Source organism: Haemaphysalis longicornis, unplaced genomic scaffold (genome assembly GCF_048455015.1).
Source record: "Haemaphysalis longicornis isolate Haplotype H1 unplaced genomic scaffold, Haemaphysalis longicornis Haplotype H1 scaffold_1, whole genome shotgun sequence".
Lineage (NCBI taxonomy): Eukaryota > Metazoa > Arthropoda > Arachnida > Ixodida > Ixodidae > Haemaphysalis > Haemaphysalis longicornis.
This window is the reverse complement of record NW_027526203.1, coordinates 463,358,834-463,386,642: the sequence shown is the minus strand read 5'-3', so window position 1 is coordinate 463,386,642 and position 27,809 is coordinate 463,358,834. Positions and strand designations below refer to the sequence as shown.

The 27,809-nt window shown below is 45.2% G+C and overlaps 1 protein-coding gene across 1 annotated transcript in view; it reads right to left on the bottom strand.

The window, feature by feature from the left end:
• The window catches only part of Olf186-m (Ki-ras-induced actin-interacting protein-IP3R-interacting domain olf186-M), a 62,079-nt gene extending 35,870 nt beyond the window's left edge, over positions 1 to 26,209 (bottom strand). Inside the window, exons 1-7 of the mRNA XM_077693178.1 lie at positions 26,200 to 26,209; positions 21,435 to 21,674; positions 10,891 to 11,337; positions 7,162 to 7,242; positions 4,431 to 4,506; positions 3,514 to 3,656; positions 1,367 to 1,403 (exon numbers count right to left, since the gene is read on the bottom strand). Coding sequence (XP_077549304.1) covers positions 1,367 to 1,403; positions 3,514 to 3,656; positions 4,431 to 4,506; positions 7,162 to 7,242; positions 10,891 to 11,337; positions 21,435 to 21,674; positions 26,200 to 26,209 — 1,034 coding nt within the window. The remainder of the gene's footprint in view (positions 1 to 1,366; positions 1,404 to 3,513; positions 3,657 to 4,430; positions 4,507 to 7,161; positions 7,243 to 10,890; positions 11,338 to 21,434; positions 21,675 to 26,199) is intronic.
• Between the last annotated feature and the right edge of the window lie 1,600 nt (positions 26,210 to 27,809).

Below are 27,809 nucleotides of genomic sequence, written 5' to 3'. Positions count from 1 at the left end.
TTATCTTTGCAGTAGCATAATATCCAGTACCAGAAAGACTAACAGCACTGTTACAATGTTACAAGCTAAAATATACAACTTGTGGTTCAAGCCAAAGCCATGCAACTTTGAAAGTTGACATTTCAAACTTTTGCATAAGAATGGACTGCAACCAACAGCCTCACAATTCGAATGCCCTGAATTTGCATGCTTATCTGAGATGAGTAGGAATTATTTCTTGACCAGTTTTCGGGCTTCCATTAGTGTTAGAACCAGGACAAATAAACCAGCTATAAAAACAAATTCCTCTTCACCTTCGAGAGAATGCAATTAAAACGTGTGCTGCATAGAATTTCGGCAGCCATGGGCCCCACATGAATCACTCTGTAGTCACGTCAAATTTCACAAAAAAATGTGATCACCAAGCATGCCAGCCAAACTAACCTTGCCTTTCTTCATGTGCAGCTGTATACTTATTTTGTTTTTGCAAAACCTCATGGTTACTTAGTTTTGTTTTTATTTCTAATCCCTAGAATTTAGGCATGCATAAACAATCCTTTTTTGCAAGTTTTTGATCAAATAATAAATCGACATTTGCTTCAATCGGAGTTTTAGTATTCGAAAATTTTGAAGTATTCCGCACTAACGAATAGTGAGAATTAGGCTGCCCTTCATCTACAAAATGACACATACAGGGCATGTGTCCTCTGTGCAAGGCAGGCCCAAGCCCGCCTTTCTTTTTTCCTGGTCTGTTTCGCAACCACATGGCTACAACAAAACAGAGCTGCGCAAAACATCTACAATGCAGAAATGGCCTCATCTCAGCTAACTCGTAGGTGATCCTCTTTTTAATAGAATGACAACATTTGCACAGCTATCAACCAAATGTCCATGTTTACACCCTTCTCTGCTCATCAGCCCCTTTATCATTCAAACGAACCCTTCTGCCCTGAAACCAAGAGTTTCACAGTGCTTAGATCTAAAGAACTATATTGGTCAAAATTATAGCCATAATGCAGACTTCTATTCTTCTCCCGTTTCAAAAATTAAATATGCACTACATGTCAGTATAAATCACACAGAGAAAGAAAAAGAAAGCAAAACTTTTGGGAAACCATTGGGCGAGTAATGTGATAACGAAGACGCTAATCATACATTACAATCAATCAATTGTAAGTAGTGACATTAACGAAAATATTTGAAAATTTTTTTTTCTACGCGAAAGATGATGCAGTAAACCAGTATGAAGCTGTTAATGAAGAAAGCCTAAGAAAATCTGCCACCAATGCCTTCAAAAAGTTTCCTTTCCTGACACATTTACGAATATAACGCTTGGAGTGAATATTTCTTACTCAGCAACTCTGAGGTGGGGCACAAGTGGGCTCACCTGGGCTGAAGTCGGGATACACTGTCCAGTGTGCGAGCTGCGGAAGATGGCAAGAAGATTGCAAAAAAAAAGAAGAAAAAAAAAGTCAATCTGTGGTACCAAATGCAACAGTTTAGCAAGGAAAAGTGCCCAAATTAAAGACAAATGTTACATTGTACGTGTAAAGGTAACATTCTGCCAACTTCTCAGCAATGCAAACTTTAAACTTTCTTCCTGGTGCATCCAGATGATACGTAGAATTGTTTTTTTACATGTTACGCAGTTAAACTTTCGTCTTTCGTTCCCGATTGTTTTGATATTCCCACTTCTGCGGGTGGTATTTCAAGTTATCAGGAGAGTGTTCCAAAATCTATTCGAGTAAATAAAGGTACACACCATGTCACAGGAAATTTTGCACCTAAAAACACATCCGAGTTGACCTAAACTTCAAGTCAGCCAAGTTAAAGTTAACGAGATTCTAGTGTAATTGCACTCTTGTTTGGGCACACGTGTATGTAGTATACTTGCTTGAGCTTTAACACAAGCATTCCTAGTAGACAAAGTTTTATCAAAAATAACCCTCGAAAGAGCACCTTGCCTGCAGTGCTGCATAGATTACATCCACTACATTGAGCTGGAGCATCAAAACAAATAAATTGCAATTTATTTTAAAAAAAGTGCTCTAAAACCACATGTAAGCGCACGTCTTGAGGATTCCTCTAGAAAGTTGCAACTACAAACAACAAGTATTTGGTTTTTTTTTTTTACACAACTAGAGTCAGTTTTTTGGACAAGGTAGATTACTGAGACTGCTGCCAACACTTCAAACCGCGCTAACAATACCAGGACAAAGAAAGAAAGCCCTTCTTTCTTTTACCCCGTCTTGTTAGCGCTGTTCAAAGTATGCAAACTTACCAACTAGCTCGGCTTTCTTTACTGCTGCTGCCAGACGCTTCCCCAATAGTGTTTCTTTTTTTTTTTTTACAATCAAATAGCCCCCTCTCCCCCGACTACCCCCCCTTACTTGTGGCCAATCGCGAATTACTTCCACGCCCTGCAAGTAACTGCACTGGGCCTGAACCACATGAACAACGTAATTGGTGCTTGCACACGTCACGAGGGCAGGCGAGCATCTGCCTCCTCTCCACATTGACAACACAGGCCTGAAATCGGTCTTTTCGTTTATTCTGTCTTTTTCATATGCTAGTAGAAGCACAACCGGACACATCTTACTGAACTATGGGACATGGGCAGTCATGCTTTTCTCAACTGATCAACTTTGTGATGCCAGCTCAAGTATAGGAACAACTTCTTTTGTTTGCAAGTGACAGGCAGGCTCCAGGGGCCAAGATTGAAATGTTCACTGAAGGAATTTCTGGTCCAGTATGGCCATCCTGAAACAGTGATACTGAGAACCTAGTGAGATGTTTGAAAAGGAAGGTACTGAAGCTGTTAAACTCACAACTTACTCCCCCCCTCCCCCCTTCCCTTCCCCTTCTGGTTATGGGCACTGGACAACTTCAGACTTGACTGCACAAATTATCAAGCACATGCTTTTGACTGAAAACTAACTGTACGAAATTATGCGCATTTCCTTAATTGGAATTTTCATTTTACCCCCTTCCGAAAACTCAGCTACTGACCGAGGGAATACATAGAAGAGGTCCCAAAGCTTCTCTCACTGTACATTCTAAAAACCAAAAGCAATAAAAGCTGGCCTTTCAGAAGCACCAAAAATTCCAAAGAAAAAATTGTGACAAACAATTATGCTGTTCATATGCAGCCTTTTCCAACCGTCTAGACTTGCCACCTAACTCTAACTCAGTTGCTTTTATCTCCTTATTCGGTACAAATAAATTCGGAAAGCTCACCTGTGTGCATAACTTTTCAGAAGCTGTAACTCATTTAAACTGAATTGGGCAGGGATTGACGCTGATGGATACTTTTCTTTTTATAGCAGACAAACGTCTTTCCCACAGGCAAAAGGAAGGAACAGTTTAAGCAATACAATTTTTCATACCATTATAGCTAACATGTAAGAGGCGTCAGAACCCCAATTGAAAATCCCGTCCACAGCATTTCTCCTTGACTGAGAGCACACACGGAAAGCAGAGCCACGGACGGGATGGCTTCCCCGCCAGGCCCTTTAGAAGCCCCTTCTGGCTCACCCTCAGCCCCGAGGCTAAGGTTGTCATCCTGCGTCTCGCTGCTTGGCGCCTCCAGGGTGGGGCCTTCCAAGTGGCTCTGGTAGCCACTGTCCTGGTGCAGAATCGACACCAGCTCCACAGGCTGCACACTGCTGGGCGCCTCCCTTTTTTTTTGCAATGTAAAAAGGTAACGAGGAGAGATCAGACAATCATGCCATCATGAAGTGTCAGCAATGTACTGAGATGCAGAGGAGCAGCATACTAAATACAGACAAGCCAGGGATGATGGCGTCCTCATGCACATGGGCACCTGAGGGGGGAAGCACCATCCCACCTCTTGTGCAAGGACTAGCAGATTTATTCTAACTTTTAAGGCCCATACCAAATTTAATTGTGCATCATTATGTTTAGCAATAAATAAAAAAAACATGAGGCACCCCTATTACTTTATCAAATGTTCTGAACTTCCTTATTCCGCACCTTTGCTCAACAAAACATGCATTATCTCTGCAGGGGGGGGGAGGGGGGGGCTAGCCTTGGTATAGAGCAATTACACATTTCCCAGAGCTCCATCCACGCAACCTCGATAACCATGCAAATATGGCACTGCAATCTGCTAGTCCGTCCGGAAAGCAAAATAACCAGCGCTACCCATAATTTGAAGTCCACGCTATTCAAATAAATCTTCAGTCCCTTCAGGCAAATTTGAACTGTACTAGAAAAACTTCTGCACGACATCATTAAAATCCCCTACCCGCTTGCATTAGGCACTTCATTTTTTCTTTTCAATTTATAGGAAGCTATGCATCAGTACAAATGCAAAAAGAGCCCCAAGTTCCGTGGTACCAGTGGCCTGTGCTCGCCGTAGAAGAGGACGAAACAGAGACATGCGCACGATGGCAGACACGGCCAGTGCGGAAAATGGCAGGCACACTCACTCGCGAGACTCATCGGCTGGGAGCGAGTTCACCCACTCCTGCACGGACGTAGGGGACTTGGGGGGCGTCTCGGTACCTTCGGAAGCAAAGAAGGAAGCCAGAATGAGGTGCGCACGTCCAGCACACCAACGGGGGGAAGAAGGACAGTCCAGAGAGCAGGGGAGCAATGCCCTCCCACGAGGGTCGAATTATTTTCACAAGAGATAAGCAGCTGTCATCTGAAAGAGAAAAGGCTGCACACAGGCATTCAGCTTCAGCAGGATGAATGAACACACAAACCAACACTGTCTGCCAGTGCTTATTGCCCAGGGGCTCTACCCAAGAGGGCAAAGTCCCACAAAACGCCTCAGTGACTCACTTCATTTGCATAAAACCACACCAGCAGCTGCATAATAGAGCTCATCAAGCCACGAGTATAAATACGTCCATTTTCTTCACAGGCAAGCCAAGCTTATGGCCTCAAGTCTGACTTTATATAGGAGTTGGGGGCTCTTAGCTTTTGACAAATGTTACACATTAGTTGAGCATGTCAATAGGATTTTTTAGAGGGAATTTGAAGACAAGCTAAGCTCATTTAATTTCCTTTGGTTAAGCATTTGAGCCTTGCAATTGAAACCAAGTGTGTGTCAACATAAGTCTTCCAAGAAAGGAAGTTGCTGGAGCAAAGCCTACACGATAATGTGGCAACACGGATTGAAAGATAAAATGCACAGTTACAAAAGCAACCCAGCTAAGCAACGAATCTTCATTCATCTACACTCAAAATACAAAGTAGTTTAGTACCTGTGCTACAAGGATAGCCTAACTGACAGTTTGGTTGATGGCCTTTGAAATTCTAAAACTCTACCGAACTCACGGCGTTCAATCGCCGTTGAGATGTAACATTTCCACACCATGGAACTATGGCACGACAGTCACTGATAATTTTTGCTACTTAAATTTACACAAGCAGAGCAAAAAAAGACACTTCCGCCCCCATTTTATTGCATGTCCTTACTCCTTCCTCATTCAAGCCATATTGTGTTGTCTCGCAAAACAAATTTTTGCACGAAGTAGACGCTAAACGAAGCAGTCACAGTGCATGTGGCCAAGTAGTTCCCAGCTTTGACTGAGCTAGCTTCTTTGACACAAGTGACAGTTGATTAAATGGCATTCAAGGTACTCAATGTAAAAGTGGTTCACTTGAGAAACAATGCATTCAAAGACTTCCAAAATGCACTTGCAGCACAGGCATAAGTTTCCCAAGGGTTAATAAAACAGTAGGTCAATACAGAAACGAACACATCAGAAATAAGAATTCAAATTGTACACGATCCTCACTCTATCTGGCCTTTTGGGAGGGGGAAAAGGGGCTTGTGAAAGTCCAGATTTTTGCCCAAAACCTGCATTCCCAAATTGTGGCTATCAGTTCATAGGCTAGACACTGAATTATTTAGGCATTAATTAGTTCCCTACCAGAAAACAACATAAAATCAAACTGAGCTTTGGTGCTGCTTTTGGCCAGTGAAACAGACACACTTTCAAGTCTGTGAAAAAGGTCTAATGCTGAGCCATCGCGAGTACATACAGCCCTGAAGAACTTAATTCCTCTCTAGCAAACACATACATTCAGCAGAAAAGAAACCACCTTAGTGACGAAAGAGTTTTGTGGCATGGCAAGGCTTTGTGTGTGCAGGGCAGCTTACAGCATTCAACCTGGGCTCTGTGTAAGTGGTTACAAAAATAAATACTGCCTGTTTGACCATGAAGCCTATTATCTCGCCCCTTGAAAGCTCGAATGCATTTGCAAACAACATTCAGTACTATTTAATAGTTTTTGAAAGATTTCAGCGCTCCTCCACAAGGGCGACAATGCAGCCTAAGGTGCCATATTTGACGTCAGCTCGGTGAACAGCAGCTACTGACTTGCTTCTGTTTCATGCATTACAAGGCTGTAAGAACACCGATAACACAATCGTTATAACTGAAAACTGTGAAACATGGGCGTTCTTCCCTTCTATACAAATCATGGTCTTGCAGAAAAGCACCGTACATTTTCAGCAAGGAAAGCAATACGCAACTGCATGAAGCATAGTTGCTGCTCACTCAGTCAGCAGGAGCGATTCATCAATCTTAATTTCGGCTCAATTCAGATCTATAGCGGCAAGCATTGGACAAGTTAAGATTTGCCATACCCACACAGACACTTCGAGCTTCTCTAAAATAGGCTGAATCACATTGCAAGTGCATATATAATGAGATTACGAAATTAGAATTTTATTCTTTACATACAATATTTTGTTATCAAAAGGTTCAATATAAGCAGGCTATACTCTATCAGCCTGTACATGGATAAGGATGGAGCAGAGGACAGCAGATAGTCTCAATATACACAGCTTAGATGTTTGTTTAGCCTAACCAACCATTACGCAGACCTGGCATTGGTGGGCTGGTCTACGGTGGGAAAAGTTGGTGGCAGGAGACAGAGAAAAAAAAATGACCCTTGAAGAAATCACTGTTTGTTAGAGGCCTCTTGCATTTAAAAATTCAACCAAAAATTTCAATTTTGTACAAGAAAGAACATTCAGAATTTGAGTTTCATAAAAATGCAGACTGCAACATCAAACAGACACCCTGATCAAATGATCCCAGTTTTTTTAGCTGAGGCAGAGAAGACCTAACTAACAAAAAAAAAAAAGTGTGCTTCCAAGCGAGCAAAAATGTAGCAGCAGCAGACCAGAAACACTCCCACCTTTTGTTATTTTCTTCTCACTCGCTCGCTCCACCAAAGACAAGTCAACCGTTATCACTTCGCTGACAGCTCTGGAAAGATCTGGAACACACCTGACATTCTAGTCATTTTCATGGCAAGCCCCAAAACAGAGCATGAACTGTTGCAGTGCGCCTAGACCACAGAGCAAGAATAAGACAGGAGGGGAAACGAGACTTCCTAGCGCGGCCAGATAATGTCACAAGCGCTCGTCATAGGTTAAGCTAGTGGCATCTGCCACAGGTGAAGAAACTGTCCAGCCGCCGCAATCGGCATTGCACTGCGCAGCCACGGAATGAATTGTGGCTGCTATTATTTCATCCATCAGGTGCCGCTACCCTCTCCTTCACCGTCGCAGCTACGAAGCTTTGCAGTCCACCTTTGACCAGATAATGTCATTGTGACATTATCTGGTCGCTCACCCACACTTGCTGCAATGGGCCGTTTCCCCTCCTATATATTCTTGCTCTGTGGCCTCGAAAAAAAATACAGACAACACAGATTCCTCTTGCTATTTTTTTTTCTAGCATAAGATGGTTCACACAAAAATGTTCACTCATTCTTGAGCACATTTTTAGCCATTCGTTTGCTCTTAAATGATTCACGTAATACAGTGTTTGCATGTGCCATCATTGGCATTACTGCGAATCTTGCAAAAGAACCATGCCTCTCTTTTCTTGGTTTTCAAAATTCGCGCATCATCACAGTCCAGCATTAAGCACAGTGGTGCCAACTAGTCCTTGCGGTGTTATAATGAATTATCTGTGCTTGATGGACAGGCCATGCGCTGTGCACTTGAATGATTGATAGATGCAGCTAATGCACTGGTAAGAAAACTAAGCAGAAACCAGCAAGAGAAAAGACTTATTGCATGTGCAAGATAACTAATGGGCTTCCCACCCAATAACTAACCCAAAAAAACGCAATCTAGATGAAGAAGCTTCATTTCATATAGTTTACGCTTAAACTCCTCCCTAAACGTATGAAGGCACCACTGTATACAGGTTCTCTCTCAGTTTTTTTATCATGCACACTAGTCTCTCGTCCACACAAGTCTTCAGCAATTGTTGAACAAGTGTTGACGTTTATATCCACAGACAGGGACTTGATGTTTATATCCACAGTAAATACGATGAGGTAAATATGCTAAGAATGAACAAAGTCGCAACGCTTTTTTAAACATGATAAGAGAGCAGAAAATGAAATTTAGCTAATACTTCGAAGCACTGCTGGCATTCTTAAGAATGAGATAAGCCAGCACAAAATGAAATTTAGCCGATTATTTCAAGTTTTTTAGGCAACTTAATTCATATAATTTTGCTGACAGTTTTTCAAGGATTCAGAACACACTTGGGGCAAAAAAAATTCACAGTGCGAAAGAGATAAGGACTAACAGAAGGAAAACATGTCATGGTATTGAGGTTTATTTAAGTGAACCACCAGAAATATATCCATGGAACAAAACTGAAACAGCCAGTTGCATCCCACCTTCCTCTTTTTTTGCTGAACATGCGGTCAGTGGCATAAAAAGTAACCAAGTTGATGAGCTGGCCAGAAAACGAATGGAATGTTGCCAGACACGCTGCAGAGCCTTCCTATCTCTTCAAGTAATTCTTCAGCGAGATGCTGGGAAGCATTCACAGCAGCACAGTGATCATAGTGTGCCACCTGGCAACAGCCTGCCAAAGTGCCAGGCTGACCTTGAACAGCTTTGTGAACACTGCAGTGGTGCTCATGCAGACCAACTCCCCAACTGCCCCACATATCGTTGCCTTGTCAAGGGGATCACACATGTGATGCCTACTGGCATCACACAAATCGATTCCTGCGATTTTTCATACCCGAATTTCAGCCCATGGCTCAAGCTTGCCACAAGCCAAAGAGAACCCTTCAACATCGGCTGTGTGAGAAAAATCACAGGTATTGATTTGTGGCATGTGTCATGTTGCAGCACGCATTATCCCTTTGACATGCAGTAAGAAGTATGTTGGGTAGTCTGGAGGATGCCCTCACCCTTTTCGTGTCAGACTTTCCCAGAGGTGATGCACCTGCAATACCAAGTTCTCACCTGCATCTACCACTGAAGCATTTGTAAATGGAAGTGGAAAACGTACAGCCATGTTGGTAAATTCAGCTGACGGAAATGGGAGAACATACCAGTACGTCAATGACATAGACCGGGCTAATGAGTTTAAAAGGACACAATTTTTCTTCAGGCCGTTTACACTTGGCACTCACTGCCACTGCAGCTGTGTGCTACATTTTGACCACTGGACAATAACAGCTAAGAGTGCCCAGTAGTTTGCTTGAGAAAGAATGAAAGCTTGAAATACAGAAAGAGTCAGCAACGTGTGCATTAGTTCCACTTTCATTTTTCTTTTAACTCGTCAGCTTGATGACCCACACAAGACACGGTGTGCAACAAAAAAAAGAGGAAGGGAAACAAGTGCAATCATCAATAAACATTAGTGAAAGTCAGCACAATGCCCAGTGTTCCTCCTGGTTTTGCCTTTTACACTGAATTTTTTCACTATGAGGTACCAACTCATCCACTTCCCAACCCACACACGTGCAATGGAATGCTACCAAAATTTCTTCCATCTTATTTGAAAGGTCTGCTGGCACATGCTAAACCCACATCAACAGGGAAGAAATATCTGCAGAGTCAGACCCTGGGCAAGATTCTGACAAAACCTCTTTCTCTTATTTTGAAAGCTTTAAATTAATCTCACTCGATTGCACACAGCCCATCCCGACTGAACTTTAGCAGCCTTCCGGAACGGAACAAAGGTTAGGAAGGATACATTCTTGGAGAAATTTCCCCCATACTGTACTGGCCATCTTAACAGCACAGAAGCTTCAAGTATTCAGAAATTGAACGTCATTTCATAATTTGTTTAGCCATGACAGTTCATATTTTTCTTTTGCAGACCGGTCACGCAATAACTCGAGATGAAGTGACTGCCCTGCCAAATTAGTGTTAGGCTGTCTTTGTAACGTATTTTATATGCCAAGGCTGATGCCAAATCATCTTTTGACTAACTTTTAATTTCACCCTAACCATAATCCCTTCAACAACAAAAAGGGAAAATAAATGATGATAGGGCGAGTCCACAATATCTATAAATTTCAAGCACAGAATCAAACGAGGTCGTATTTGATTCTGTCCCTGAACTGATTACTCAGCATGTTGCCAACTCTAGCAAAAAAAAAAAGAGAAAAAAAATCAGAATTAACAATGCGAGTCATTAACCCTCAATGCAAAATTTGTGGTCCTCAGTGCAAAGCCCCAATCAGGGCTTAGGTGTTACATATAGTTTCAGGCAAGCTTCACTGCCAGTTTTTCCTTCTGTCGGGTGCTTCATGCAATTGCACTAAAACAGAATTCAAACAAAAACCAGCTACACGAAAAAAAAAACAAAGAAAACGAACCTTTGTTTTAAGGCAATAGAGCCAACTTGACTGCGCATCGTTATACGACAGCTATTAAGCAAATATTCTCTAATGTGGCTGAGTAAGCCACTTTCCCCCTTTAATTCCCATCTCTGTTTCAATTTTTATGTATACAACTTTTTCATTCTTCAAATGCCCCCTGGCAAAGTGGCGCAATAAAAGAAATTCCCCAGCTGCCTTTGCTTCCAAAACCTTCCCCTCAAACGGCACCCAAGCGGCTGGCCAGTGTGCCGTTCCAGCCCCGAGAGGCGCACCCACCTTTGGGCAGCTCCAGGATGGGCCCCAGCGGCTTCATGTCCTGCAGCTGGTGCAGGCAGCGCCGCGTGCGCTGGTTCTGGGCCCCCTGCGGTGCCCCGGGGTCCGGAGCATCCTCCATGGAGGAGCCTAGCGCCAGCCAGCGGTCATGGCCTCGCTTGATGGCCACCAACTTCTCCTCGGAGCTGAGATCGCTGCGTAGCACGGCCAAGACCTCGCGCAGGCGTGCTACCCCGTACGCCTGCTCCGACCCGCTGGGCTCACTGGCCGCCTCAGGACATGGCGCCGCCTCAGTGCAGGGCCGCTGGGAGGCCGCCGGAGCGGTGGCGGGGGCTGCGCCAAGCGATGCCGACCGCTTCTGCTCCTCAGGCTTGCTTGAGCACGTGGCAGCGTCTGGCACGGAGGGCGCCTTGCATCTCTTCTGCTTACACGGCCCCCGTTTCCGCTCACCTGGGAATGGCGAGACAAAGCAGCAGGCTGAGCATGGCTGCTACTTCATCGTTACCAGAGCACCACGGTGGCCTTTTTCACGGCACATTTTTTCATGAGAAATGGAAAGTCGGGCTGGTCACGAATAACTTAACGGGAGCCCAAATGCAGGCACACACCCCTGCATGCTGCGACAAGTGGCACCAAAAGAACAACTGTGTGGCTCAGCTCCAACAGGAGCAGGGCTCACTGCCGCACCCTTGGAAAGCTGACAGAAGGCTAGGCATAAAAAAAAATTTAACCATAACAAGCTCTTTCCATGCTAATACTGCAACATGCTGCTTATAACCCGAGATAGAAAGTAAAAAAAAGAAAAAGCAATGAAGGGAACACAGTCGAATCATGATAATTCAAACTCAAAGGGACCCCAGGATTTTGTTTGAATTATCAGAAGTTTGAATTGCCAGAAGTTCTCACAAATATGACTCGGGACGACATACCACCTTGTGTTTTAACAAAACATTCACATATTTAAAAATACAGCATTTACATACTGAAGCGCTATTCACACTTTCAATTCAAGCTGAATAGCTTCCAGCTCCTCCACATCACCATAAGCAGGCCAATTGTGCACAATAAATAGAACGTCCATACTTACCTGCTTAAATTCCCAGTCGAGTTTGAATTCATGTATGCAGGTAATTGGCTTTATTTCTGACTGTTAGTGATAGGATGCAATTATGCAGCTAGAAGGAAGTGGCAAATGCGCAGCAGGTATTTTCCAGCAAGGACAAGCAAAAAGTACGAATTAACCAAATTTACGCAATGAAGCAGTTTGGATTTTAGTAGCTTTAAAATACATTGAAAACATAGCAGGCCAACCAAAATTTTTAAATTTGTTATAATTAACTGAAACTTTGAATTATCCAAGTTCGAATTACCGTGAGTCTACTGTAGTTTGTACTTTGCAAAAATCAAACCAAACACCCTTTTCCACTGCTTGGGCCATCAATGTAATGCCATAAAGGCGTCAAAGAAAGCCCCTAATTCTGTGTTTTATGGAGCAAAATGAATACCAGCGTTGAAACAAACCAGTTCATGAAGGTCAGACTTGCACTCTGTTGAGAACGTGTGAACAGGTATCTGGCAGTGCCTGCTGCACTGCCTCCCGATAGTTTAGGAAATTTGGTTGTGCAAAAGGGAGACAACACCAAAGAATACAGCAATGAGAGACAAGCACCCACTTCTGTACAGAGCAATGTTGTTCATGTGACTTCCCTGAAACTTGTTCATATACCGGGTGTTTTGACGATAATTGAAACACTTTAAACTTTTTTTCCTGAGCGAACCGCACTCTGTTCGCGCTCAAAGGTCGTATTTCTATTTTATTTGACACCAGAAACATCGACGGCACTTACCTGTTTATTCTGAAAATAAATAAAATTGATTTTCGCCTATGGGGAAATGGCGGCCGATTTGAACGTGCGAGCCAGTGCAAGCTGATCTTGGAACGGCGGTGTCACCTGGTGTATGCAGAGCGAAACGGACGATGGGGATTCACGGTAAGAAGGAGCCAAGAGACGTAGCAGACGATCAGGACATGAAAGCAGGTGAGGAAACAAATTATTGGTAATGATGAACCATGGGAATAGGGTATTTCATTTTGATTGGTATCAGCTATTACGCAACTATTTGTGATCATCGTAAACTAGGGACGAGAGATTGCCTGATCATCTGCTCCCTCATTTGGCTCCTTCCTACCGTGAATCCCCATCGTCCGTTTCACTCTGCATACCCAGGTGGCGCCGCCGTTCCAAGATCATCTTGCACTGGCTCGTGCGTTCAAATTGGCCGCCATTTTCCCATAGGTGAAAATCGCTTTTATTTATTTTCAGAATAAACAAGTAAGTACAATCGTTGTTCTCAGTGTGAAACAAAATAGAAATGTGACCTTTGTGTGAAGATTGAGCACGAACAGAGCGGCGGTTCGCTCAGGAAAAAAGTTTAAAGGAGTACTGACACGAAATTTTTGTGTTACGTTTTTTTCGCTGCTATGCATGCCTACCAGCCCACTAATCATAGAATGACAGATTAGTCGGTCGAGCGCAGCATAAACATTCATTTACAGCGTCGTTTATTTGTGCCAGTTTCGGTTTCGACTGAAAAATGCCGAGCGGCCGCCATAACAGGATGTATCACATGACTTCACCCTTCTTGCCGCATCGCTAGCATCGCTGCCTCTCTGGAAGCGCGCGCGAGCGAGCGCACGCGCGCGCCCAGACCGGCCGAGCTCTTCGCCGTCCCCACAGGCCCGGGCAGCATGACGTCAGTCCCAAAACCATGACGTGTACACACGCCCGAGCAGCGTGCGCCAACCACAGCCAGCACGTCGGCTTTGTCACGGGAGCCCCGACGTCGGCAGTTTGGGGCAAGTAGCACATGATGTCATGTCGGCCCGCTCTGGGCTTTCTCGTGCGGGCGAAGATTAAAATGGATTTTAAATATGTTTCGCTGAACTGTTGCTGTTGAAACTTGCTGGGAGATATCTCCTGATAAAAAGGAAGCGTTTTACATAGTTATCACAGCTTTGAAATTTCGTGTCAGTACTCCTTTAAAGTGTTCCAAATATTGTCGTACTACATTGTACAACAAAGTACCTATTACCACGTTTCCTGAATTCTAATGTTTACTTTTTTTCAGGGAAAATAGGTCTTGAAATCCAATGCACATTAAAGTAGGGTAAAAACTTAACTGACCCACAGCTGCCCATCATCAGTGATTGTGTGGTAGTGGCAGCACATTTGTTGCTGGAAACCATAATAGCACATTTTCTCATTATTTTCTGCATCGCAGGAGCTATTCGCAGTCAGGTGCGGTGTTGCCACTGTTCAATCCGTACGCCACGGTGTAAGATATACTTTTAGGTGTGGACACAGCAGCCCAAAAATCTGTCAAATAGAGTTGGTGGCGCCGTGGCGCCGCGCGTGGACCTTTGATTAAAGGGACATCTGGTGGCAGAACTCTTCACTAAGCTTCGAAGCGACCGAGGCTTCAAGTGAATTGAACAACGACTGTCCGAAGCCAGGTGGTTCGCAGGCACCAGCGGCATGCGTGTAAAACAACATTGTTTGAGCTCACCGTGTGAGCTCACACAACGCGTAATTTATTGCATTGTTTAAACAGCTGCGAGATTTCAGGCGTCCTAAGTTCATTAAGATGCGTGCAGCTCCTCAGAACATTGGACACCGGCAGTGAGTTTGACAACATCGATTTGTTTCCGCTGCTTCGTGCATGGACTTACCCCAGTTGTGCGACGTCGTTTACGACTAAGAAACATCAGCGTAGTCGCCGCCAGTTTAATCCATTTCACAAACTGCCTACTTTCCTTGTATGTCGGGGCGTTGTTCCGGCAGCGGACGCTTTCTATTGCCGCTGCTTGTACGGAGTAGCTTGGGGGGCTGTAGCCAACGGTAAGTCGACGGCACTGCATCGTTTGCGAGCACGCACCTCTTCGACATTCAGTAGTACATCCCCTCAAAGCACCAGAAAGACAATTCGCGCAACCACACTATAAAAAAAATGCTGACCGCAAGTAGCATCATTTTCTGCTGGTGATGGCTTCAGAGCACCCATTCATTCGTTTAGGATCGCAGGTAACGTTAATTACTGTCACGTTTCCTTGTCATCCGTTGCAGTACGTACTCAATAAAACATTTGCACCCCATTTTTTCTTTGCGCAAGCATAAAAAGCGCAGCATAAAATCTCATTTGTGTGAGCGCTCAACGGCTACCGCAGCACACATTCCCTTCGGTTTAGTGTTTTATAACTTCTTTTGATTGTTACCGACTCAAATACCCCTGCTTAGAACATGTTGAAACACTGGGGCGAGCGCAAAGGATTTCGCACGGCTTTCTTCAAATTATCGTCTGCACCCCCGGCCGGCGGAACCAGCCAAACTGCAGCTAGCAGAAATCGAGCAGACGGCCGGTTACGGAAGCTGCCGAGCAGGCCCGGAAGGGAGTCGAAGAGATCCGAACACCTCCGAGTGGGCGGCGCTCGGGCAGCGTCTTTTCTCTGCCGCTGGAGGGCGCTGCAATCAACGGTCTCAGCGGTGCCAGTTTGGCGACTTTATCAAAACGAAGAGCCCACGTTCGTTTTGTAAGCTATGTCCTCACCTAATAATATATCTTACACCGTGCCGTAGGCTATCTTGCCAAAGAATGGAAGCAGCAGCCACAAAGATGCACTGTGTCCGCTACAAGAACAGCTTTAGGAGTAGAGTTATTCTACGTGCTGTAGAAAAAGGCGATAGGGATGCAGTCTGCCTTTTCAGTGTGCCAAAAAACTTGCGTTCACCACTGGCGAAAACTGAAAAAGTCCCTCCCCGAGTGCAAGTCATCGAGCAAATAACACCATGGTCCGCAAGAGGGAAGTTGTCCAGACCTTGAATATAAACTAGCCATTTTCACAAGGCCGCTAAGGGCGGATGACCACCTCATGACTGCTGAAGTTCTCAAGGTGAAGGCCCTTGAGCTTAGAAAAAATTCAGGCCTCTCAAAAAACCAATTCAAAAGAAACCAGAATCGAATCACAAGATTTATAAATCAAAAAGGATTTTCTCTTCATATATAGAGTGGTGTGTTCCAGAAGCTGCCAGAGACTTGTCGTTTCAGCAGTACATACTATCGCTGTGATATAACAACGCATATCCCTTTGGAAGGACTGGCAACAGTGACCGAACTCCTGTCTATTTTGATATGCCTGCCAGTCAGCAAGGGTAGAACAAGTTCACCTGCTGAATTTCAGCAATGAGAAGACAGCAGGTGGTAGCAAGTTGGCTCTTTTTCTTATGCTCAAAGCACAAGACGCTGCCCAAGTCGGCGATATTTCCACAAAATGTTACAACATATGCCAACGAGAAAGGTTAGGTGGGCGTGGACTACACTGGCTGGATTGACTGTGTGGTGGCCTTGAAGTGCCACCCAGACCAGCGTGTCAAAGACAAGCTTACGGGTTGCCACCAAGACGTTGTGGTTATATAGGGTGGAATGACTGCTCAACTACAGCCATTATGTGTACACACTGACAAGTCTACAAAGGATCGCATTTGGGCTACCCTTCCATAGCCAGCAATAGGCTAAGTGTGCCTTAAATAAATAGCCAGGTGGGTGGCCGAAATCTGGCTTGGTATTCTACCAACTATGGTTGTGAAACCACGGATGGCACTGAAGATGAGCTGTTGTGAGAAGGAGCTCTCCGAAGGCTACAGTGAATGAAGTTAAGGTTAATAAGCAGCTAGATACCCCCTGCAAGAAATATTACAATGTCTATCTGCACTTCCTTTATTTATTATTTTTTTATTATTTTTTTTCCGTTCGTTGAAATCGCATACCCGCTAGAAGTGGGGCTTGCAGGGTTGGGTTTTTTTTTTTTTCGTCATAAAAATCGGGTGTGCAGACTTCGGTAGATACGGTATACAGAGCTATTTTAAATAGATGTGCACAATAACAGTAGAACTCGGACACCGGTTCAACTAGTCCAAAAATTCAAATTGAGTGAGTTGAGGATCTCACTCGTATTTCATACCCAAGTCATCTTTCTTATGCACTCATTTTTTTTATGCATTGTGCATCAACCAGTCCATCAATGCTTCAATTTTGTAGTAACTCACATTAGAAGAATGGCTATGCACAGGTTCCAAGAAGCTTAATCATAGTTGTTGGCAGATGTGTGTTTCCCTTTTAAAGGAAAACCGCCTTCGCAATGGGTAATATAGTGTGCTGCACTACTGGCTCAGTGGATGTGCCTTCACACCCCGTTGTACAGGGCCGTCCACTCTAGGTGCAAACACGGCGCAGCGTGGCCTCGCTCCGCGGAGCGCCAGCGCACAAACCGCGGCCGCGCATCGAAGCTAAGCGGCGCAGGCGCATAGGGGCTTGGAGGCGGGGCTTCGTGTCGTCTGCTAGCGTGGGAGAGCGCCGTACTTGCTTTGCTGTGAAGCACGCTTAACTGTAGGCATGCTTGTAGCGTCTAAGCGCGCCGCGACGGCGTTGCGGGAAAGCGCACTTTCCTTACTTCGGCGCGTTGTGTAGTTTCTGCGTACGAGAACTCACAGCTTCCGCTTTTCGGTTAAATGCAAGTATTAAAGTGCCGGTTAAATGCAAGTATTGTTGCAAACATTTCAGGACTGGCTTGGTTTGGTTCAATGAGAGACGCTGTATAGAACGGAATTGTATAATTTCGGCCACTAGGATTTATTTAATGTGCACTGGCATTACGCAGAACATAATTGTCTTTTCATTTCGCCTCCGTGGAATTTTGGTCACAGCGCCTGGGTTGCGATCTGCCGAATTTCTTCCCTATGTATATTGGCTTTTTTCATATATATGAATATCGCGCATCGTCGAGATGGTTCAAGCAGCCGCCCAGCAAGGAAGTCACACCCCCAGCACAATCGTCTACTCTCCGACCGAGTCCTTCACTGGTCCCACTCTAGTGTGCTAAATTGTAATGCATACGTCATTGGTTGCGCTCCCTACATGGCTAGTCATTGGAAGACAGCGGCCCTTTCTTTGTTGCCACCTGTACATATCCTCCTTTCTGGTAAGACCCGTACTTCCTCGCAATGGGCCTACGTGAGCAATGAAGCTGTGGTCACCAGTTCCATGCTACACAATTGTGGAACAGCTTCTCCGTTCTTTAGGTCCACAACGTCTGCCTTCTTCTCTTTACTATCCCCATACACATGGCCTAGCCATACGCCAGGAACAGAAAAATCACCAATATGTTCAATACGTTTTCAATATGCTTAACAACGCATGCAATGCCTTACATTAAACAAACACTTGCATTGTGGACTCGGCATAGTCTGATTTATTTTCACATTTACGATCTTTCTTGTCGATTTCCATGAGCTCTTTGATCACATTCGAAGTCGCGTCGAGCAATCCGGGAGCGTCTTCGAGCAAGACCGAGAATGTGAATACTCCGATCAAAACAATTTTCAGGAAGCTAGCACTCACGCGCAAGACATCAATGGCGAAGCTATTGTAGGTGAGCTTTGCTGGACGCAGCTAAGTTTTAATATCATTGTTTATTTTCATAGTTGCGGTGCTAGTAATCGACGTCATATGCATCAAACAGGCCGTCATCTTTCTCGAAGCGAGTGGTGGATGGAGAGTCGTCCTCTGCATTGTAGTTTTCAACCAGCTCTTCATCATCGACTCGAGGCAGCGTTTGCAGGATCTGCAAGTCGTCTCGGGAAGGATTGGCACACTCGTAGCCATGTCTCCAATTATCCATATGGCTTCCAAAGAATGTGTCGGTAACGGTGACCTCTACCAAGCAGGATGTTTTTTTTAGCATTGCATCTTTAGCATTAACGCTGGAGTTTTCTTTCATGCGCGGTAGGAATTGACGACAGCGCTGGTGGTTTTTTTTTTTTGCTATAGCCACTGCGCGAGCAGGGGACTCGGCGTTTTCTGTAAGGCATGTAAATCAAATTAATTCTGTAAATCACGAGTGCTCAGCATGTTCTCGCTCCTCGAGGTTGTTGCCAGTTTTTTTATTCTCGCTAAATCTACTGCGCGTGCCGGGGACGCTCGGAGGTCGCCGCAAGGCACGAGCCCACGAGCCTTCAGAATTTTTTCGGTTTTTTTTTTGCTGCTACGGCGATCTTACGGCCAGTAACATCTCCGTTGTTAAAAAAGCCAGCCGGACGGCATATCCGGGCATTAGGCCATCTGCTTTAGAGAGCACACGCGGAAAATACAGCTTTGCTCCCTTACCCTTTAATTCTAGGGTGCAGTGAAATACCGAGAAACCCGCCAGGACTTGGCCTCGCCCGCCGCGGTGGCTCAGTGGTTGGGGTGCTTGGCTATACTGAGCCGGGAGACCCATGTCCGATCCCAGTAGCAGATGCCGCTTTCAAAAGAGGCGAAATGCAAGAACGCTCGTTTGCTGCGTGGTATCAGTGCACGGTAAAGTTCCTTGGGCGGTTATTCGGAGCCCTTCTCTACAGCGTTTTCGTAGCAAGAGTCGTTTTGTGGCGTTAACCCCTATAACCCGAACCAAACCAGTTCTGAAATGCCTTCAACCTGCAACAATACTTCAATTTAATCGGCACCGCAGAACTCAAAAGCGGAAGCTGTGAGTTCTCGTACATGGAAACTACACAACTCGCCGAAGTAAGGAAAGTGCGCTTTCCCGCAACGCCGTCGCGGCGCGCTTAGACGCTACAAGCATGCCTACAGTTAGGCGTGCTTCACAGCAAAGCAAGCACAGCGCTCTCCCTCGCTAGCAGACGACACGAAGCCCCGCCTCCAAGCCCCTATGCGCCTGCGCCACTTAGCTTCGATGCGCGGCCGCGGATTGTGCGCTGGCGCTCCGCGGAGCGAGGCCCCGCCGCGCCGTGTTCGCACCTAGAGTGAACGGCCCTGTACATGCCATGTGACAAACTAGCAGAGCAAGCATGGAAACAATCGGTCCAATTATCACAATGCCATTTGTTGTCCTCATCAGTGTTGTAATGCAGACTTTCCTCACACCATGCTTTGTCCACCAAACTGCATCAGAGCGACAACTAGCACCATCCCACCTGTGCAAGGAAAACTGTATGGGTTTCTGTTCATAACTGACTGTTGACAAGACGGAATCAGAGTAATCTTAACTCGTATTTTTTGCATAAAATTATTTCCTAGCAGTTAAAATCCAGTACAAAGAAAAACTGTCAACCACCCCAGTGCAGCCAGTAAGCTTTACCCAAAGACTTCACACTAAGAAAATTGCTTCTTGTACAGAGTTCGAAACTTGCGTTTATTGCCTGCCTGAAGCTCTAGTTCTGTCAGAAGCTAGACAACCCTTTGGAGTATTTCTGGGAGCTACTTACAAAAAAAAAAAAAAAAAGTGTCCTACAAGGAGTGTGGGAGCCCGTACTTTGATGCTTTAATAAAGCTATGGCAATTTACCTAGATTTTTTAGTGAATGTACACCAACCGAACAAGTGTTTTCAACCCATTACGTAGTTATGCCTTCTGTTCCAAGCCACAAGCAAGGTATCATGCAATTGATTGACGAAACAGAATGACTGCACATTTACAGAAGTATGCTGGACCAGCCAAAAAAAAGAAAAAGAAAAGTTTACACAAACAGTCGATAGTTAAAACCAGCCCTAGCAGGGAATGAAGGCCAGAGCTAAAAACATTGCCTTGACATTTTGCATGTCGTCTTGTCAAGTTGCCTTCGTCCAGTAGTAGCTAGCTGCTTAGTCTATCGTTGAAACCATGGCATCTTATGTCTGAACTAATCTTAATTTTTGCCATTTTTGCAAGGAATGCCCTACAGGGCATCAGTTGGCCAAGGCCTTGTCTGCATGCATTAACAGCTCAGCAGGGGATATTTCGGTAAACCACGCAAGTTACTAACATAAACTGTCTGCTATCAACACTAACATGGCTGGCATGTTGCATTTGTTGGAGCAGTGTCGGTATCATTGGAGCCAAATTTTTGCTTCCCCAAAGACAATTTGGAGGAGCACGTCAAAGACATCAAACAAGGGTGCAGTTGAAGCAGCTGTCCCATACTTCCCTCGCAATGAAGTCAACTAGGAGGTGCAGGGAGCCATTAGTGGCACAAGATCTAATTCACCGACACAAATTGAGGGAGTAGTCTTAGTCAATTTCTTTACTAAAAGCCTCTCATTTGTCATTTGTCATTTTGGACTTGTCATTTGTCATATTTGTCATTTTGGACTGCTCAGAACGGCCCCAGAGCAGCTCCGCAACTTACTTGGCCATAGATTTTTTTATTTTGAGAGCAGTTTTGGGCTGCCCAGGAACTGACCAAAAATTGTACAGGCAAATAAAACAGACCATAAATTTCAGTGGTCCGAGTGCTGAATCGTTTTGAGTGTGCAAGGCTCTAAAAGTTAAAAAAAAAAAGCAAAAGTAAAAGCATGGCCCAGATACGATAATTAAGAGTGATGGATGGTCATTTCCTTACTTAGCTTCCTTTTTTACTGACTAATGAGGAGGCATTTTTTTTCCCCTTCCCTCCGATGCCATTTTCAAACACTGTGGGTACGGCAACGATGCATGTAGCAGATACTTGCGGGGCTCACCTGATGGCAACGAGCTCGGTCGCGCAGCACTGGCAGAGCGCTTCTTCTGCGAGGCCGCTGGTGCTTTGAGCAACGACTCGGAGGAAGGGGCACGGCTATAGGAGGCTCGCCGAGTGGTCGCACTGGTGGAGCCTTGTTGAAACTTGCGGGCAAACTTGGGGCTTAAGCTCTGGATGGCACGAGAGAGCCAGGCCTGTGCCGAGCGGCCCACACCGCAGCCCTGAGACGAGCTGCTACTGCCTGGAACACCGGGCACCACCAAGAGGGTCAATGGAGAGGCTTGCACTGGCCATGCCTTTTTTTCTGTGCGAGCATCAGCAACATGACCCCACAGTTTGCAACAAAAAAAGATCTGCCATTAAAGCTATAGGCAGTCACTGGCCCTTAGCAATGTGCCATGTTGGGCTATTTGGTGACCAGAACCTGGAGATTCAAGAGCGCACATTTTTTGAAAGGGATGAAGCAGAGAAATACACGATGACAGCGCGCTTGTGCTGTGTGCTTCTCGGCTTCATCCTTGTCAAGAAATGTGCTCTGTTCAATTTTCTGGCTTTAGTAATATTGGAAATGGAATCTAGAGCGCTGAAGGAGGCGTGACCATATAAAAAAAAAGTTATTTCTTTAGGGCTCCCTGAGTAAGCCAGTGCAATAGTTTTGTTATGCTTGCAATGTGTTTTGTTATGCATGCAATAAGATGTGGCCATATCAATTGAGAAGTCAACAGCAAACATTACAAGTATGACAGATGATAGTATTTAACGAAAAAAGGTTTGGAATATATGCACATTTCATTTACTTAAAAGCTCTTCGAAACTGCACATACAATGTTTTATTACAAAAGCAAGACATTATACAAAACAAAATGTCTGAAAATCCAAGTCATATCTATACACTTTTACTATTTGCCAGCAAATAATTTGCATTCGTTTTAACGAAACACAAATTCTTTATGTTCCTGAACTTGAATTATACGCCGTGAGGTTGCTTTCATGCACACTAAAGTCACACATGATGCAGCAGTCTGAACATGAGCAGCCAGCAATTTGCACATCTAGCAGTGCTTAGTTAAGAGCCCTACAGCCACCTATAAATGCAATTACTTCCCTTAACCCCTTTTGGCTAGTTCCTGAAAATATAGTGCGCCACTGATTGACAGATGAACTAACAGTGAGGTGCCAGCACACAGAAAATAGCGACATGCGATGCTTGCTTAAAAAACAGAAATTGTGCAAACTTGGTCGGGACATAGAAAGGAGCACATAGGCACAAACACTTCCAAATATCTTTTCAACACAACACAAACACTTCAAACGAATGTTTATTTTTTCATGATCCTTTTTAGCATGTACTGTACGTAATCGGGTTGCAGACAAAAACACCAACAGATTAACATTTTCTCCTCTCTTGAGTGCAACTGTCTTCTCATGCGAAAAACGTATTCGATAAAATTGTATCTTAGCATGCTGGTTGTATGCATGCTGGTTGAACATGCACCAATGTTGTGACTTAAGTGCTTGAAACGTAAATGCTTTACAAAGTCCGTGCAGCTAGCACATCAGCTGAATAGGAACATGATACCTCTCTCCTCAGAAGGCGCAGCCATTGCAATTGTGGCTACATCCTTCAGGCCAGCTTTGCATTAGGAAGGAAGAGAAGCAACAGACAACAGCACATTTTACACTATTTGCAGCAGAACGAAAACAGTCGAGTACTCCGCCACTTCTCAAGGTTACCGCGGGCTCCTCGGGACAGTACTAGATAAGCATACAGCACCTCTCGCAAGTTACACGACATAAGTACCATTCCGCTTATGCTTTTGACTGATGTTTACTTATTTCTGGCCCCCGTGAGATCGGTCGTACTACGCGAAGTTCTTTATAGGGCAGCGCAAACTCGTGCGGGACATGCCTTTCGCAACATCGCGACGCTACGAGACGCGTGCCAGGCACCAAAAGCTACAAAAATAGATGCGTAAACAGCAGATGCGGCAACACATTTGGCACATTGTAAACAGCGTCACGGCTGGCGAACACGACCGCGAACACGGCCGCCAAATTATTACATTTTAGTACTACCCCTGAAAACATACAAGAAAAGTTAACAGCGCAAGCTAGTCCGGCAAGCGCAGATTCCAGGTAGAAACGACTAGCAAGTCCGACGCCAGGAATGTCTAAAAAGAAAAACAGTCGTTCACGAACGAAATACAAAGAACGGGCCTCAACCTTCGATTCGAGCAAGAGCCCTTCGATCCCTTTGAAAGGTTACAATCATAAATAGCCCGCAACTCCGCAGGTGACAACGCTACGTACGCGCCTATTACTTTTAACACTCGCACAGCAACGATATCGTTTGGAAGCAGCCAGACGTAACGTGACACACTGCTAAAAGCGTGACGGTCGGCGCAGCATGAACTTCGATCACCGAACAAATAACGCCCCGGGAGAGCAGCACTCACTTGGTAACAGCCGTCGTAGCTCGCGTTCAGAGTCTTGACGGTTGCCAGTAAGCGACGGACCATAATGGTCAGCTCGAACCTAAACAAATTACACCCCCGTAAGTAGCATTGAAAATGCAGCCAAGAACCTGATGCTACCGCATGTGTAGTACCGCAACTTCCGATAAAATTCCCGTCAAGTTGCCAGACCAAGCGAGACGGGCATCGGCGTATCGCCTGTCGGCGCTTCTTCGCTTGTTCGCTCGCCATCAGCAGCGCCAGGGGAGGCGTTGCGGCGACGGGAGTCGCGGTCGCGGCGGTATGTCGCGCTCGAGTGGCGCGCGCGCGCTAAACCGCAACGCACGCGCTTGTAGTAACAGTAACGTTTGTGGTTGGGCTAGTCAGAACATAACAGTGCAAAAACCGGACACACAAAACAAGCGACGAACACAAACGTTTGTGCACGTCGCTTCTTTTATGTGTGCTATTTTTTGTGCATTTATCTTTATATGTAAAAGCTCATTAATTCGAACCGCAAGGGGACGCCGTCTCTGTTCGAATTAATGGGAGTTTGAAATAACGAAAGTGAAGAATAACAACAGTACACGGTGATAGGGAAGCAGCAAATGTCAATAATGTATTTTTTAACTCCGTAATTGCCGCTTGCCCTATAAGGCGACGACGAGCGCTTTTTGCTCTAAGTAGCGGATATGGTGGAAGGGCTCCTCTTCGCCTTTTTCGAAACTATAAAAAGACCGGGGGGGGGGGGGGGGGGGGGGGGGGAGTCTATCCGGCCCCGAACCCGCCCCGGGGCGGTGGCTCAGTGAGGCGTTGTGCTGCTGAGCACGAGGACGCGGGTTCGATTCCTGCCCGGGGCGGCTGCTTTTCTGATGGAAGCGAAAAGCAAAAACGCCTGTGTGTACGAGATTTCGGCACGCGTTAAAGAACCCCAGGCGGTCAAAATCATGAAACAGCTAAAGCACACAGTTTCCGATTCGTTGGGCGCGCACTTTCTTTTCTCAAAGTTAGAGAGAGAGTAAAGGGCCAAAGGTCAACGTTTCACCTCGTCTAGACCGGGGGGGTCACCCACATATATTATTCAAAAATTTGTTAAATCAAGTAAGAGTGGAAGGAAAAAAGACTTTTAACAAAGGCAATTTGCCCTCGAGTCACCATAAAACTGGTAGCGCCTAGAGCATGTATATTTCATAACAGTAAAAATGCAGCAAGATATGAGACTGAACTTTTTACGTAATAATATTCGTTATTGTTTCGACTCTTGGGTGGTTCTGGGGGCTTTACCGTGGTGAGGTGATGCGACAATCTGTCTTTTTGCAGAAACTTGCTTTCCTTGTCACAACGGCCGGAGGAGTACGGCATTCTCCAATCGACATTTCAGCTGGACTGCAATGGTCTCGGCGACGGCTCCGCCCTGCGTTCGACGAAGTGCCCTAACCGCGGCGGCTCGGGAACAAAATATTTTAACACCGAAGCTGTTCTTGGTCGAGGTTTTCACGGGACGAAATGTGGTAACGCGGTCGTAGCCATATGCAGGGGGCATAGCCTAGCGAGGAGGAGAGCACGTGCCAAGAACACATGCTTTTTTTTTCTTTAATGAAGGTGCCAAGAACACATGCAGCAGGTTAGAATAATGCTTGAACGAGACGTTTGTATAACAAACGCTTTCCTGAACGACTAAATCTGGTGGCAATGTTTATACTTGCCCTCATTGTTTAGTAAAAAAAAAAAGAAAACATTAAGCATATTGGAGGCGAGACATTAATACATAAGTAATATTTGCATTGGTCTTTTAATTAAAAATGCATGCCTGCTTGACTTTTGCGATAGAAAATAAAAAATACGCCATGGAAGAACGAAAGCGCTCGCGGCAACCCCTCGTGGCAGTGTTCAAAGTTCAAAAGTAATAAAAGGTTCCAGTAGATGGCGCGAGCAATGGAACTAGGCAAAATTAATTGGCGCGAATGGGAATCGATCTGCTGGCTTTGAGAAGTTCTATGAAGCTTAGAGAGGACGCCATGCAACTTCGCTGTTAATCAACATCAGCTCTCGTAACGTTAAGTCAATGAACCTGGGATAATTTTTTTTTTTTTTTTTTTTTGCGGGGAAGCTTTCCTGCGCTAGGTTCTGACCGAAATTGCGAGCATCTATCAGGTCTAGTCGGCAAATTGCAGGCGTTCACTCCTGCGCTGTAAAATGCTCTGTATCTCTCAATCTCTAATAGGTATCTTAGAAAAAAAAACACTGTAATTGGTTACTACGGCGACACGCGCGCAGGCACGCACACGCACAGACACATGCATACTTACTCACATACGTACATGGTTCGCGGTCAGAATCCTGCGAAAAAACCAATGGGCCACCAGGTTTTACTAATCTGGACAGTGGCCCCTCAGGCTCTGCCGGGGCAATGAATGAACAAACGAGCTCTCCCGAGGACTCACTTACAGGACAAGCTCAGACAGACACCCTTCCACAGAACGCGCATATTCGCTGAAAAAGACAGGATGCTCACTTATCGAGAAATAACACAATACTATAGATTAACAAAGGAAGAATACCCAGATGCGGATCGCATTGATTGATTTGATTTGATGGTAGGGTTTAACGCGCCGGCGCAACGCAGGCGATGAGGTGCGCCGTAGCGGAGGGCTACGGATTAATTTTATCCACCTGGGGATCTTTAAAGGGTCCATGAAGAGAAAATACAACTTTGTTTAACATAAAGAGTTAGGCTTCAGTAGCTCACTCAGCTCCATTCCGGCCACGAAAGACGTTTTTTAACCGATAAAAACGCTTAAGAACTTTCAAATTTCGCGCCACAGTGACGTGTTATCGGCGCGAGTGACGTCATATGGGCCAGCAATAAAAATATAATTTTCAGTGGGTTAGGTGCACGTTAGCATTCAAGTGATTCGATCAAACGGAACTAGCGGCCCCACTACAATCGCCCAGTCATGTGTCCTGGCGATTGATTAGTTCGGCCGCCGTCAATCGCCCAAACAAGATTCTGTGACGTCATAGAAAAGTTGCTGGAAACTGGCTAGCGAGTCGCCACAGCTACACACGTTTTCTTTAATATCTCCGCTATTTTTTGAAGTTTGCGATGAAATCGGTATCATTTTTATCAGGACAAAGCAGCCTTTCTAATGAACCAAACTTGTATTTTGTCTTCACGGCTCCTTTAACGTGCGCCGAAATCTCGTACACACGGGCGTTTTTGCTTTTCGTCTCCATCAGAAAAGCGGCTGCCGCGGCCGGAAACCGAACCCGCGTCCTCGTGCTCAGCAGCACAACGCCTTAGCCACTGAGCCACCGCGGCGAGTAGATGCGGATCGCAAACTCATCAAAAAGGAAAATGCAATCTGGCGCAGATTACAGGTTGGAACCTACCCAAGACCATTACACTTAGTGAACTCTACTCAGGTAACTTTGAACCTAAATACAAACATTGCGAAAGCCTGGCAAGCATGGTCCACATGATATGGACGGGCCGAAAGATATCAGACGGCACACACACAATAGACGCTTGGGAGGCTCTGATGCACAGCTCAGACCTAGAAGCTCAACTGAGATCATCAGTCAAGCTCAGGCAGCCACCAGGTCCAAAGGGATACTGGCCGACTCCTGGCAAGTGCTTTAAAAAAAACCCATTGATTGATACTGAATAAAAGTTTTCCATCCATCCGTCCAGGGGTGGACATATTGAGAACGGTGGGGAGGGCGAAAAATTTATGAATTTGGAATTTGCATCACAAAAATGGAACACCTCTAGTGAAACACCTGATATAGCGGCGCCGCAGCATGGGGAAAAGTGGAAGCTCTTTAACAAAATAAGAAAGCGACAAGCGCAAGCATCAACTCCAAAATTTGCACGCAGCTGGCAATCTGAGACATCAAAGCCACTTGTTCAGACTTCTTTT